Source organism: Polyodon spathula, chromosome 20, assembly GCF_017654505.1.
Source record: "Polyodon spathula isolate WHYD16114869_AA chromosome 20, ASM1765450v1, whole genome shotgun sequence".
Taxonomy (NCBI): domain Eukaryota; kingdom Metazoa; phylum Chordata; class Actinopteri; order Acipenseriformes; family Polyodontidae; genus Polyodon; species Polyodon spathula.
Genome location: NC_054553.1, coordinates 19591907 through 19606973, shown reverse-complemented (window position 1 = coordinate 19606973; position 15067 = coordinate 19591907). Strand labels below are relative to the sequence as shown.

Genomic DNA, 15067 nt, shown 5'->3' with positions numbered 1-15067 from the left:
ACGCACTGCATTTTGAACAGTGCATTTTACCCTTTCATTCTGCTGTTGAATTTGAATTTCAAAATGTGATCCGGTGTCAAAAAAAAAAAAAAGATCTGAAAAATGGAAATATCATATTGGAGCCTCCAAATTATTGTATTTCACAAAAAAAACAAAAAACATAACATGCTAAAAATTTAAGAAAACGCGACTAAATGTTTTTTCATCCTTAATATGATCATATTGCTGTAAATAGCTGTTAACCTTGAGTTTATGTATGATAAACAAATACTATGCAAAGTAATACATGTATTCAACATATTTGTATAATGCTAAATGTAGTTAGATAGAATTATAGTGGAGTGATCTAAATGAAGTATTATATCTATTAGATATAATAGATCTGTATGATGTATTGACTATACATAACAGGAAAGAAAAGTACACTAAATGGGTGTCAACATGTTTGCAGCAATAGTATACGTTTGGGAGACAGTGCAAGAAAGATCTGAGCCACTTCCTTGCTCCCAGGCAAAATATCTCTCTCTAAACTCTTTATTTGTATTGCATTCACCAGTCAACCTGGGTGTTTGTATAATAACATTACTATTGCCTAAATAAAATAAAATACAACTGTAATACAAAGGCTACATGTCCCACTCCTTGCGATAGCACTGCGGCCGTTGTTTTGCTTTTGTGGTTGATGTCGACTCCTCCTCTTACTTGCTTTTCTACACAGGGGTACCTGGATAATCCACCTCACTCTCAGTCCTCCTCACTGGTCATTATTCCACCCTTTAAACTTCCAAATATGACTTAAAATAATGGAGAAAATAATGCCATACCGTCACACGCAGCTGTAGAAGCACAGTCACGCTCACAAACACGTTTAAACATGCCTCTGCCCATGAGTGATGGCAGAAAGACAACCAACAAATCACTGAAAATCTACAATTTTTTTTTGGTATGTATTTTTAAGGAGCCCATATACCTTAACAAATCAGTATTTGCAAAACAGTGGTCACAGACACGTTTTCCAAAAGTAATAACGTCATTACAGACATGGATTTTTGGCTTCCAATACGTGTCAAGAAATGTTTGTTCGAATATTGGGTATAATTCAGTCACCTGTTGTAATGAAGTGTTTTTTTGAGTTGACTTGTGAAACCCGTTTGTTTTGTAATTTTAATGCAATAACAGACAGATACTTCCAGATAATCAACAGCAAAGTGAAAGAGTTGGATGTAAAACATCTATCAATTTGAACCCTTGTGTATTCTTTGAATGTGATTATTCACTTATATACAACACTGTATAATCTAGCCCCTCACAAACCGGCATTCTGTATAGTGTGACATGTTTGTGTCCTAAACCAAATCCCTGTTTAATTAATGGTGCGATCCCCTCTACTTCTCAAAACCTATTTTGTAATTCCAGTATAAACAAATGTTGGTTCTCTCGAATATTTGTACCCCAGGGGAACAAATATTTGTTCCCACAAGTGGACAAATATGGGGGAACAAATATTCAGGGGACCATATATTCTTTGATACCGGCATGATTTGTAAATCTTGTCTAAAGTGTATGTAAATCTCAATGTGCCCAGGGGTACATCTGCAGAAAAATCCTTCTTTTCATAATTAATAAAGTAAAATTAAAATCCAGCGTTACTGGATTAGGTCTAGACTTACTGATTTACTGAACATGTCTTTCATGGAGAATCTAAAACAAGTGGAAAGCGTCTGTGTTACAAATAGTCATATCTTAATGTTCTTTGGTGTCCCTTTATATTGGCATTATTTTCCAGTAAGGACCTTGTGGGCGTTGTGCTGTGAGTCACTTTCCTGATTTGCTGTTGGCCATGAAACTCAGCTTGTCTGCTTACCCTCTAGAGGTTCAGTTGAATATTATCATGTGACTCAGCAAAGCCTCTGCCTTTACCACAAACCTGTTGCACGGGGCTTCAGTGATATTTCAATAAAAAAACATGTCTGCTCAAAATGAATGCTTTACTCAAAATGGAAGTTCAGTAGCAGCATACCCCCTACCCTCTCTCCCTCTCTAGCATGCTCTCTATCTCTTTTGTGTGCTCTCTGTCTCTCTCTTTATCTCTCTCTCTTTATCTTTCTCTAATGAGCTCTCTATCTCTTTTGTGTACTCTCTCTCCCCCAGCCTGTTAGGGAAGTCCCAACTGAGAAGGTTTCTCAGTCCAGCAAAGCTCCTGCTTGACAGATGAAGAGTTTTACACCATTGCAGCTCAGTGCACAGGGGAGTCATGGCAGATAGCTCTGTTTATTTCATTTGTTTGGCGCTTTTTGCCTGCCAGCATGGGGATCACCACCTATTAACTTACTATTAATTACAAAAAAATACACCTATTTAACATTTACAGTCTGTTGTATTAACTTACAGGGGTTGCTTGAAGGTGTAAGGTTAAATGACCAGCCTGTATTAATAAATGCTCTATGTTTTATTTAAAACTAGCCTGTGTTTTTTAGTATAATGCTAAAAGTTGGTTGCCATGGATACAACTAAGTAGATTTCAAGTAATTGTCATTCACAATAAACTTTTGTTACCATGGCTACAACAAACTGTTTATAAAAACAAACAGCTTCAGCACTGTAGCAACAACAATGCAGTCAAACATGCTTGATGTCACTCCTGGTAATGTCACCCTCCACTTATTATCCCCACATTGAAGTGGTGCAGCCACAATGTCACTGGTGCCTTTGTACCTGTCACATTTAACAACTGATTTCCACTCTACTTAATATCATTTGGGAAATAGAAGCATACAATTGGAAGGCTTACATGTAAGCAGTGATCAAATGTCCTGAATATAAGGTATGGTAGAACAACCTGAAAGAACTATACAATGTATAAATGTTACAGCTTTATTATTATTACTGTGCACAGGAAATTGTGTTTAAGTCCTAATAGGGCATTTAATGCTCTTTTTGACAGGTTTTTGGTGAAATCAACTTTTGGTAATAAAGTCAGCTGATCTTATTGTCACAATTTGTGCTTCTCGTTAAAATGGTATGAAAAGGGCAAACACAAATTGGCTATTGTTTAAACACTGAAAATGACTGATTTCTGGTAAAGTCAAACTCAGAGCAGAATCAGCACGTTCATAGGTCTCCAGTGTGCAGTTGTGAAAAAAACAGAACATGACACCTGGTGCTACTTTAGGTTAGGTTTGTTTCTCAGCTTTATTCTCAGGATATCTGTTACACCTCAACTTCTGGGTAATTTCATGAAAACATGTCTGTCAACAGGGAAAACATCCTAATGACAGAATCAATAGAAGTCAAACTCAGAGCAGGACTGTCTGCTTTTTTTAATTTTTTTTTTATTAAGAACGAGGCTATATTATAGCTAGAACTGGAGGACACCTTGTGTATATGAGACAACAATCTCCCTCACTAGTGTAACTAGCCCAGTAATCAGTGCTTAACAATAACCTGAGTGTACTGTGTCCCTCGGATATACCACACAGCTGCAAAAACTCAATTCACTTCTGTAAAGTTCCACATACATGAGTCTCACAAAGCTTTAACTCTGGAGCTGTTTAAAACATATTTTGTTTAGTCTATTTTATGAATAAAATAAAGTTTGATATTTATGAAACTGTTCTTTCCTGTTGTTAATGAAACAGCTAATAGTCTAGAAAAGTTTCAGGAATCCCAACCTTGATTTTACATACATAACTCCTGAGTCAAAGTTTGTAAATAGAGCCCACAGTACTGCATTCCTCAATACTGATACTGATACCAACACTAACGCATTAAAGATCTGTAGAAAGTGGGAAAGCCTTAAGTGCCAGCTCACTTTGACCCTGGATCATCGAGGTGAAAGGTGTGTTAATCTCTCACCGCTCCAAATCTAAGCAGAGGACTCACGGCTCACCTCTCACCTCTCGCCTCTCAGATGGGGTCCCACGAGCTGATATAACAAGACAGGGAGCTGGAAAGGGCAGCCACGCCAGACAGGCAGCTGTCGGCTCACAGCTTCATTAGACACAGTCCCTGTCAAACCAAGTGACCTTTGATCTCTCTCTCTCTCTCTCTCTCCCTCCCTCCCTCCCTCCCTCTCACTGGACAGGTTGTTATTGCTGGCCAGCCTCACTCCCAGGACACCCGGCAGCTGATCAGCTGTGTCAACTCGCATTTTGTGCCCAACAAGGTAGGTCCCAGCCTGGTGATATTTCTGTATGGCACGAACAGCTCTGCAGTGTCAGTTAAACACAAGCCTGATTAAAAAGAAAAGTCTTTAACTTAACCTTCAAAATATGAATTGGAATTACACTCTGCCCTGTGGCTCTTTAGTGCAGAAACTTCTTGAAAGCATTTAAAGAAATATCTTTGTAATATATACAGTTTTCTAATTAAGCAATAGAACCAGAAGAAGAGGGCTTTATCGTCCCGCCTCGTGCCTTCGGTTTGGGACATTTAACAGCACGAGATTTTTTGCTTTGTGGGTATTTCCAATAGCCTAAATAATACCTCAATACTAAAAAATATTCTAGTTACATGGAGCAGTTCCTCAGTTCAGGTATACAAAAGCAAACATGGTTTATAAAACATAAAAGAATAAAAGCACAGCTAACGTTTTATTTTTTAATTAGGATTTGTGTGCAGGTTTGTGCGTTTGTGTAAGATTCAGTATTTAAGTTACCATTAGGTCCTAAAATGCATTAGCGAAATAAAATAAAATTTAGTAATTAACAAAGTTAACACTGATCCTTCTGTTTGTTCAGTAACTTGAGCACTCTGTGTGTGTTTATAAAGTTTATTCAAAGCCTCCTTCCTAGCTTTGTTATAGAAGAGAGCACTGTCCTGTTGTTACTGTGATATGCTGAAATAAAGCTGATGAAGGTATTCAGGCTGCATCCAGTTTATTTGCTATACTAAATTTAATTAGATAGATTGAGCATATAGGGCAGCGAGGAAGCAGACTTCTTTTTTGCCTACATTGACACATAACATTCAGAGGCTGTGTACTAGAACTGAGATTTTCTTTCATCAAGCAGGAAAGATAATAGCAGGATTTAAATTATTCAATTTGTAAATCATTCAATGTGCGTGTGGACAGATCTACATATAGTTCCCTCAGTACCCAAAACTGTGAAATTGAGAGTCTGGACCCAGTCTTGTGATTTTCACAGCGTACATCTTCTAATTATAACCTTGCAGCTTCACCTTGTCAGTCAGCTGCTGTTACCAGTGATTGACTTGGAGATGCTGTGCACACAGCCATGGCACAGAGTGATGTGCCCTGCAATCCGACCTGCACAGCTGCACTGTATTTGCATGTGAGTGCTGTAATAGCTTGAATTGATTGTGTTCACATAGAAATGCACACTCGATAACTATTCTTATATTGTACATAGTGAACGAGTAAACCCTGTATAAAATTTCCCATAATAAAAGCATAGGAAAGTGCGTAAAGCCCGGGGAGCTATGGTACTGTAAAGCAAAATAAAAATAAAAACAACATGGCAAACTATATGGTAAATGCATAGTATACCCATATAAAAATTTACCGTGCTAAACTTTTTAGAAAGGAACTTATTTTTCACCAGTATATTTATTTTTTGTCAACATCACTAGACATTCTGCTTCTTCTCTCATGTGAAACAAGTGTCTTCTGTCTCATTTGCACTGCCTGGTGCTCGTAGCTACGGCTGCCCGTGGCAACAACGCAGGGTGTTTCCACACCTCACCCAAGAGGCTGAGCGTGGCCATCTGGTCAGGGTTTGTATCTCATACTCAGTGTAGCCAAACTGGCTGCAAAAGATGTGTGTCCTCATATAGCCCGGAGGCGCAGTAGAGAAGAAACCGACAGGAAAATTGCTACCATTGTGGCAGATTTTTTTTCATATAGGTAATGCACGCATATCACATTTTTTAAAATTGCTTTTCTTTAAGCTTTATTTTATTCACCGAAAGCAGAGAACTTTGTTAAATTTGAATAATGTTCATCTTGCTTCGGCACACAAGACAAAAGTCTGAAGTCGCTTTTTTTTTTTATTCATGGTAAACACAACGACAAAACCTGGCTGTTTGTTTGGCTGTGCTGTGCTTAACCAGATTTTTTTAAATTTGTAATGAGTCTGTGGCTAAGTGTATTTGTTACACCAGTTGGAAAAATGCACTGAAACTCTTTTGTTTGGGTGGCGAGCCGCAGGCAGCCGAAGCCTGTAGTGCCAGGCAGTGGAAACGAGGCACTAGTGTCCCCTGTCACGGGTGTCCATGCAGAACTAGAGCTGCCATTATCATGAAAAAGTAGATCTTCATCATGAGACCTGTGTAAATGTAAAACTGTAAGTGTAGAATCCATGCGAATCTACCGGTTCATCCATATATCCCTAGTTTTATATATGCTCAATCCAAGTTTGATCGCTATTGGATAATTGGCAATTCTTTATATATAATAAAAGTGTGACCTATACCTGTCATTCAGTGCATAGAACATAAAACACAAAAAAGTAAAAAAAAAAAAAAAAAAAAAAGTTAATACGTCATGTTTCGCACAGTTTGAGCAGACAGAACCCAAACTGCACAGCTGTACATCTCCTCTAACAATGCGGGACACCCTGCGCTCAACACAGTGGATTCACTCTTGTTGTGGACAAGCGGGAAAACATTATAACATTAGGACTGCACTGAAAATCCCTTGGCATGCAAAGATTAAATCAGATCCAGCCAGGTGTGCTGCCACTCTCGCGTGCGGGACCCGGCTTGATGTATGTGTTGTCATGTCGCTATCCAGTAAACACATTGGGTCTGAGTAATTACTAGAGGCCTGAAACTCCCATTTCTCAGGGTGTTGTAGTGCCTTCGCCCTCCTTGTGTATTGATGTGCAAGAGGCTCTGGATACCGCTTCAGGTATATGAAGGCTTTGTTAAAATTATCTTATAGAGCCATTCGCTGAAATTGATGTTCAGTGGAAATCCTGGTTGATTAGTTTACTTTTCAATAAAAATCTCGAAGTGGGTGTTTGAACCAATTTTCTTAGTCAGGGTTTAATAACGTGTAGTAGAATTTGTTTTACCAAGTAAAATGCAATGAAAATGTTAATAAACTAAATACATCATGGTGAAATTATATGAAGAAGAAAATGAGTGTTGTTTTCTTTGGGCCTTTGTGGAATTGTGTCTGCAGTTTGCGGTGATGCGATTTATTCTCTTTCTATATTCAAATTAAAGGTGATAACCAAGGTGTTTAAAACTTTTCAGACCTCCATTACCAGAACAACCTTCTCTCAGGCTTTATAGCCCCCTTTTGGTACTTTGTCTAAACACTTTCCAATAACATCATCATTTTCAGGGGCCTCATTCAAAAAATGATCATTGACCATGTCTGTCCCCGCCATCCTGTCCCATTCTACCTGGCAAACAAGGTAACAGCCTTGATTTTTTTTTGGACTCTTGTAAACTGGGGATAGCACTTTATCTTCAAAGCTGAATCTGAAAGGTAACTGAAGTTTCCCATTCTTCTCCAATTGCCTGTACTACAATATGGTTTGACAGTGATTATATAATTTACAATGCTTTAGCATCATAGATTATCCAGACAACTACCACAAGTAGTATCCCCGATATTAACTGTAGTCATGTATACTAATGCAGCAGGCATTTGATTTGATTAAATCATTGCCTCAAATTACAATCTCTGTCGGATTTTCAAACCCCTCCCCCCTGCACACTCTCCCACAACCCCCACCTACTGAAAGGGTAATATCCTGCCTCCATGGCAACAGAATAAGGCTAAACCAGTCAGAACCAGGATAGGGAATTGAAGTGTGGAGTACAGTTTTACAGGGTTGAAATTGAAAAAATTGTCAACATGGAGGGGCCGGATAGCACTGGATTGATTCAAGTCTGCAAGCTCTTTAAATGCTGCTATAAGCACACATGACCATTCCTCAGTGAGTACTGACTCTGGGAAGTTGTACTGGTCTAGTCCGTTGGGGGTGGCAATCTGCAGTCTTGTCTGTTGGGTGTGGCAATCTGCAGTCTAGTCTGTTGGGGGTAGCAATCTGTAGTATAGTCTATTGTGCAGAATGGTTCATTGGGAAAGTGCATTCCTCACAAAAACGCCTGCCAGGGGAGTTTGTGGCCCTTTCTTCTTTTATTTGTTTGTTCTTATTTACGGTTAATTTCACACAAGGACACTTTTCACATAATAGTGTAAGTTTCATGGAAATCTGATGAAAGTAGTGTGCTCTATACCACAGGACAAAATACATTAGTACTCTCTCTCTGCTCTCTCTCTGCTCTGATCTCTCTTTGCTCTCTGCTCTGATCTCTCACTGCTCTCTGTTGTGCTGGCTCTGCTGTCTCTCTGCTCTGATCTCTCTCTCTCTGCTCTGATCTCTCTCTGCTCTCTACTCTTCTCTCTGCTGTGCTCTCCGCTGTGATCTCTGCTCTCTGCTCCGATCTCTCTGCTCTCTCTGCTCTGATCTCTCTTGCTCTCTGCTCTGATCTCTCACTGCTCTCTGCTGTGGTCTCTCTGCTCGCTCTCTGCTCTGATCTCTCTCTCTGCTGGGATGTTATTTGCTTAATTAACGCATGAGCCACACGTGTGCGTGTGCGTGTGCGTGTGTGTGTGTGTGTGTGTGTTACTTCATAGAAAACAATACAGGCGTATCAGCAGTTATGGAAGTTTATGATTAGTTACTAAGTTGGAACACACACAGTTATTTATTTTTTAAAAAGTCTGTCGCTACACCTCATTGGTTCAGCGTGAATCATGGATGTAGAAGCAGGACTGGCCAAAAGGAGATTGCAGGAAGTTATCTTAGATTCCAAACAGTAAGTGAACTAAAGGCAACTTTGCAGAAACAGCAGCCATTTTTATCAAACCAGTGAATAAAAGGAAATACTGTAACATGTGCCTCTTTCCAAGTTGCACACATTCTATGACAGCATTTACAGAAGGTGGCTTGGTAAAGGGCACAGTGACTACCATGGCCGAATTGTTATTCAAAGACTTCAAAAAACAGGTCATTAATAATGTCTGCTACAACTGACGTGCAACTGGGAGCTAAAGCTGTAGCTAGGAGAATATCAGCATTCTCTGAAGATGCCTTTGAATAGTTAGACCGGGATTTATGTTATTGTCAGTGGTTTTCAGTACAGTGTGAAGAATCTTTCGGCTCGAGGGACACTGCTCAACTGGTTGTATTTGTTCAAATGGTGTTTGAGGACTTTAGCATGAAAGAAGAGTTTTTGACATTATCAGAGGGCTAGATATCTATAATGAGGTTTAAAATGATTTTGCTAGAAAGAACATACCGTTTGAAATTCTTTTGTCAGTAACAATAGCTGGAGCCCCTGCAATGACTGGATGTCACGTGGGCTTCACAGCATTTTGTAAGACAGACCCTGATTTCCCTCGTTTCCCTCAACTACCAACAGGCACTTTGCAGCAAAGTAATGAGACTTGACCACGTTATGACTCCTGTTGTAAAAATAGTTAACTCAATTCATGCTAGAGCTCTACAACACTGTCAGTTTAAAACACTACTCAATTAAGTTTCCGCTTAGTGTGGCGATCTTTTGCTTCACTCTGAAATAAGGTGGCTTAACAGAGGGAGAATACTGCGCCAATTTCTTTCTCGTGTGTCAGAAATTAAAACTTTCTTGGAGTCAAGAAATGAAAGTTGTGCACAGTTGACTGACAGTTTGTGGCTGCTTGACTTGGCACTTTTAGCTGATGTCACAGAAATTTAACAACCTGAACTGTGAATTTCAAGGAAAACAGAAAACAGTTGCAGACATGATTAGTGCTTTGAAGGCTTTCAAATAAAGAATCCAGCATTTTCCAATTGTGCAGATACGTTGAAGGGGAATGAAGCCGTGCAGAACTTTTGGACCCCAGTAAATACTGCGATCACTTGACCAGACACAGTAAATACTGCAATCTCTTGACCAGACACAGTAAAAACTGTAATCACTTGACCAGACACAGTAAATATTGCGATATCTTGACCAGACACAGTAAATACTGCAATCTCTTGACCAGACATAGTAAATACTGCAATCAGTTGACCAGACAAAGTAAATACTGTGATCTCGTGACCAGATCCAGTAAATACTGTGATCTGTTGGCCAGATTGAGGCTAGAATTTAATGACACATTTCATGATTTTCAGCAGCTGGAACCTTGTGTAATGTTTACTTCAAATCCCTTGATGGATGTGGATGTAAGTGACATTTCTGAACAAGTGGGGTCATTGTTTAATCTGGATTGTGTTGAACTGGAAATGGAGAGTCTTAATCTTCAAAACGATATTCAGTTGAAAACAAGATACCCAGTGAATGACTTTAGTGGACAAGGACAAGCACACAGATCTCTACACAGCAGTAATGAAACCTTATTTGGTTCCACTTATGTATGTGAATCTGCCTTTTCAGACATGAACTTTATCAAATCAAAATTCTGAACCCGCCTGAATGACTCCATCAGGGTTGCACTTTCTAATTACAAGCCAGATTTTGCTAGTCTGGTAGACAGCATGCAGTATTAAGTCTCATATTGAAATCTAGGTAAGAATAACATTTTTCTTTATTTTGAGCTTGGCGTTCTTTGAGGAGTAGCTCGCAAATGTTTTTGCAAATCAGAAGTAGCTCTTCATAGTAAAAAGGTTGGAGACCCCTGGTGCAATGTGACCGGAGTCACAGTACAAAGAAAGTCTAGTACAGTACGAACTCTGGCACTTGCAGGAATTATAAGATTATGAAATGTGATTTAAAGCCCTTTAAAATCAGAAACTCCCCAGCATTAAGCTCTTTCACTGTAGATTGTGATAAAATTCTGGCCTTGTCCATACACTTCAAAGCAAACAAGGCCTAATCTGGGATTAAAAAGATAACATTGAGGTCAGAATGAGATACAAACTGACTGCTGTTGCTGGTCTCTCAGGCTTTAGATTGATAGAGAAGATTGGGAGCTGGCTGTCAGTGTCGTGTCAGGAAATACCAGAACCACTAGCCCAGGAACATAGCAAGATATTGGCTTGTCTTTGTGGCGGTTCAAAGACTTATGAGTTTGTGAGTAGGGTGTATTTTTTTCACAGAAAAAAAAAAAAAATCTTATGCCCCTGCATTTCACAGTCTAAAAATAGGTATTTCAAGACATTTCACAAGTAAAACTAATATTTATTAAAGCAGAAAAAAATATCCATGTTCAAAATGGATCATTTTCTCAAGAGTTGTTATACAACAAATGTAGCCAAATACTGAATTGCAGTATTTGTGGGGTTTTTTTTATGTCTGCCTTTTAAAGACATTCTATTTTCGCCATCCAGTCGCCATCCAGTGAATTATCAAAAAATAAATAAAAACATAAATTCATGTAAAAATAACAACAGACACGTGAAATGTGCCCTCCTTGTACTGGACAGAGTGATCTTTAGCAGAAATATGTTTTTCATTCGAGGCATTTTAAAGAAATCGTGCAGCTCTGTGCAGTGTGTTCAATCATTTACCTGAAGCAAACTAACCCGGCTGCCAGGTTCCTAAATGATGTGGAACAGGTGGCCTGTCAATAAGGAAAACATTTGCTGTATTTATTTTTAAGTGATAAAATATATGTATATTAAGTTCTACAATTAACGTACATTTTTTTAACTCGTGTTAATCACACTCATCTGTCTTGACCCTCTTAGCATTCCCTGCATCACCAATTTAATACACTCAAGCGCATGCAACACAATGAGTGCAGTCAGCGTATGCATAGCAAGTTATAGAACTGCATTATGGAGCAAAGTACTAAAAGTGAAGGACTTTATTTTTAAAAAACTTTCTGACATATCTACTGTCAAAATGAAACTTTCAGTATCACCAACGTAGGCTGCATCTACTCTGAAGCAGCACCTGCAGTTAAGACCAAGTACACTTTTAGAAATTCAGGATTGCTCAATCCCATGAATTAAGCTAAGTATAATAATATAACCAATATACAGTAGAGAGTCAATTATCCGATCCTTGATCAACCGTACTGTCTAATCAACCGAACGCACCTGTAGTCACATGATGACTATAGTCACAATTACTGGAAGCCTGTAAATTCAGCTCCCGAATCCTGATTGTATTAAGGAAATACTGATTCTGTTTTTACTCTGAATTTTCCCTTGTTTTGTTAATTGTGCTACTGTGCTGCACTTAGTAACTAGGCAACCAACCCCTGCCGCTGAAATTAAAACCACAAGATTTGAAATTCGCTTTAATGATAACAGCCACTGTCTGCAGCTACTCGACTCAACATGACAGAGAGAAATGAAAAAACGACTTATTTACTGTGACAAAGGAGACAGAGGTGACATTCAGTATGTACCTTCAGTTCTACAATTAACTGGAACGTGTTTGTTATTTGTTTTATAAAAACTGCAAAAGAGGACGCATCATTTTCAGTTGTTATTTTTTTGAACAAATGCGGTTTCTTGATTAAACATCATGAAAAAAAAAAAACTGTACTCCAGTTTATCTGTTTTCACTCTGCTTACTTAACAATCCTCTTGTTGTGTGACTAACAGAAAAAAAATTCTTAAATTCAGGTGTTAATAAGATAAGGGAACAGTTTGTTTTTGTAAATGGCAAAAGTTTTACCAGGATCTCATCTGTCTGACCGCATTTTTATTTTATTTTTTTATAGACACATTTGCATGCCAGGCTTTAAATTGTTGCAGTTAAGCAAATGAAAACAGTCCCCTCATTCTTGAATCAGTAAGGGATGGATATCATATCTATGTTATTGAGCAGTTAAGAACTTTTCTTTTGTTCATTTCAACTGTACATTGTTAAGTTTGGTATGTGGTACGCTTAATAACATTATTTCATTACCTTAACTGTAGGTGTTATTGTTTTACTGAATTGCATTAATTTAATGATTTGTAAAGTTTGTAATTTTGTATGCTTAATGTGATAGAAGGGGTAAGTAGCTATATATCATCAGTAGGTACTTGTGTATGTTAACTTTAGTCTACACATTACTAAAGGTACAGTAATTGTTATTAATACCTGTTCGATTATCCATAAAACTCAATTATGTGAACTAGTGTTGGTCCCAAGTAGTTTGTGTAATTTTGACTCTCTACTGTGTGTATGTATGTACAGCGTGTGTGTGTGTATATATATATATATATATATATATATATATATATATATATATATATATATATATATATATCCATTGTGATTTAGCAGTTGGTTCAAACAATTTAAGAGCAAATGCTGGAGTTTTTCTGTATGTGTAAATAAATATAAAACTATATTAATCCAGAAATAAGACAACATGTTTTTAATGCTGTTTTTTTAAATAATAATAATAATAATAATAATAATAATAATAATAATAATAATAATAATAATAATAAATAATAATAATGCAATACAAATGTAACTTATATAGCGCTGTTCATGCAAGTATTCCAGTTTTACAAAAGAAATATAAAAAGGGCCAGTGTCTAATATATAATCCAGCTACAAATAAACAGACCCAAACAAATAAGTTTTCAAGCAGGATTTAAAAGTTTTAAGGATTAATTTGTGTTAGCATTCCTGATATGAATGGGAAGCAAGTTCTAAAGACGAGGGCCATTATAACTAAATACCCTGGCTCCAACAGAGTTCAAACAAATTTTACGGACTGTCAGAAGATTAGTATTTTCCGATCTGAGGGAACGACCAGGGACATATGGGGTCAGCAGATCATGAAGAGATGAAGGTCCAAGACCATGTAAGGCCTTATAGGGAGGAGGAGGAAGAAGAAGAAGAAGAAGAAGAAGAAGAAGAAGAAGAAGAAGAAGAAGAAGAAGAAGAAGAAGAAGAGCATCAGTAATAAAACAAACTTGAATGACATTGTGATGAAATGCCCGCCCCTGTGTGTATCTTCTGTTATATGTTGCGTGTGGTGTGTTAAATGTTGGAGATTACCGTCCCCCGCAGCAGTTTCGCTGCCGGAGATCGTGGGGGAGGTCAGGAGACCTGCTTCCACTGCAGCACTTTCGCTGCCGGAAGTACTGTGGTCGGAGCCCCACCAAGGGGAGCTGCCAGCTACGAAGAAGGGAGGAGATCAGGAGACCACCCCCCAAGCAGCCTTTCTGCTGCCAGGACTACCCTGGCTGGAGGAGCCAGAAGAAGACGAAGAAGAAGAAGAAGAAGAGCATCAGTAATTAAACAGACTTGAATGACATTGTGACGAAGTGCCCGCCCCTGTGTGTATCTTCTGTTATATGTTGCGTGTGGTGTGTTAAATGTTGGTGTGCAGGCATTGGTACACGGGATATAAACGGGTCTGTGTTTCACGTGCATTTCAAGTATTTAATATGTGAGCACGAGGTTGCACATAATTAATTCACGTGCTGGGATTCAAGTGAATAATTAACTGGTAATTGAATCCCATCACAACAGTATATATAGATGCACGTTTTACTCACTCTGGGTTTTTTGGGTGTTTGGTGAGTAGGGAATGGAAGAGAGAGAAGGAGAAACCAAGTTGCAGTTTGATATCAATTGCTATTACGTGCTGGTGGGACCAGCATGATACTTGTTTATTTAACTCACCATGTTTGTTAGTGTGTCTATCTGCTCACTGTTTGTTAAGTGTTAGTTCGTTTTTGTTTGTCTATTTATTTTGGCGTAATGTGCCGTGTCCTGTCTTCTGTTTCTTTAAACCTTTTATTTTCAATAAACCGGTGCCAGCAAGCGTCTTCATCATTTCACCTCATCTGTCCTGTCTCTGTGTATTCATTTCCTGGTTCTGACGTCACCACTCAGCCGTCTTTGTGACAGACATGGATGCAGTAATTGTGTCAGTTAAATATGCGCTTAAAACCAAGATTAACTAAGATTAAATGTTTTAATCGCAAGATTAATCAGGATAACATTTTAAAATCTTTTGACAGCCGACAACGATGATAATTATTATTAGATAAGATTTACTGAAAAAAATGGTTTGAGTGGAAGTCTTTCTGAATGTCTTTTCGAAATTTAGAAAGATTTCTAGTCGAAAACATTTGTCATTGAAGTTTCTTTTACTATTTCTAAATGTAGCACTATTGTTTTATAGTTAAGGATG

At 38.1% G+C, this 15067-nt stretch overlaps 1 protein-coding gene across 2 annotated transcripts in view; it reads left to right on the top strand.

Moving 5' to 3' along the window:
* Positions 1–15067, top strand: part of spata20 (spermatogenesis associated 20) — a 121342-nt gene that overhangs the window by 71203 nt on the left and 35072 nt on the right. For both annotated transcript variants that reach the window (XM_041220360.1, XM_041220361.1), the window contains one exon: positions 4085–4165. In XM_041220360.1, coding sequence (XP_041076294.1) covers positions 4085–4165 — 81 coding nt within the window. The remainder of the gene's footprint in view (positions 1–4084; positions 4166–15067) is intronic.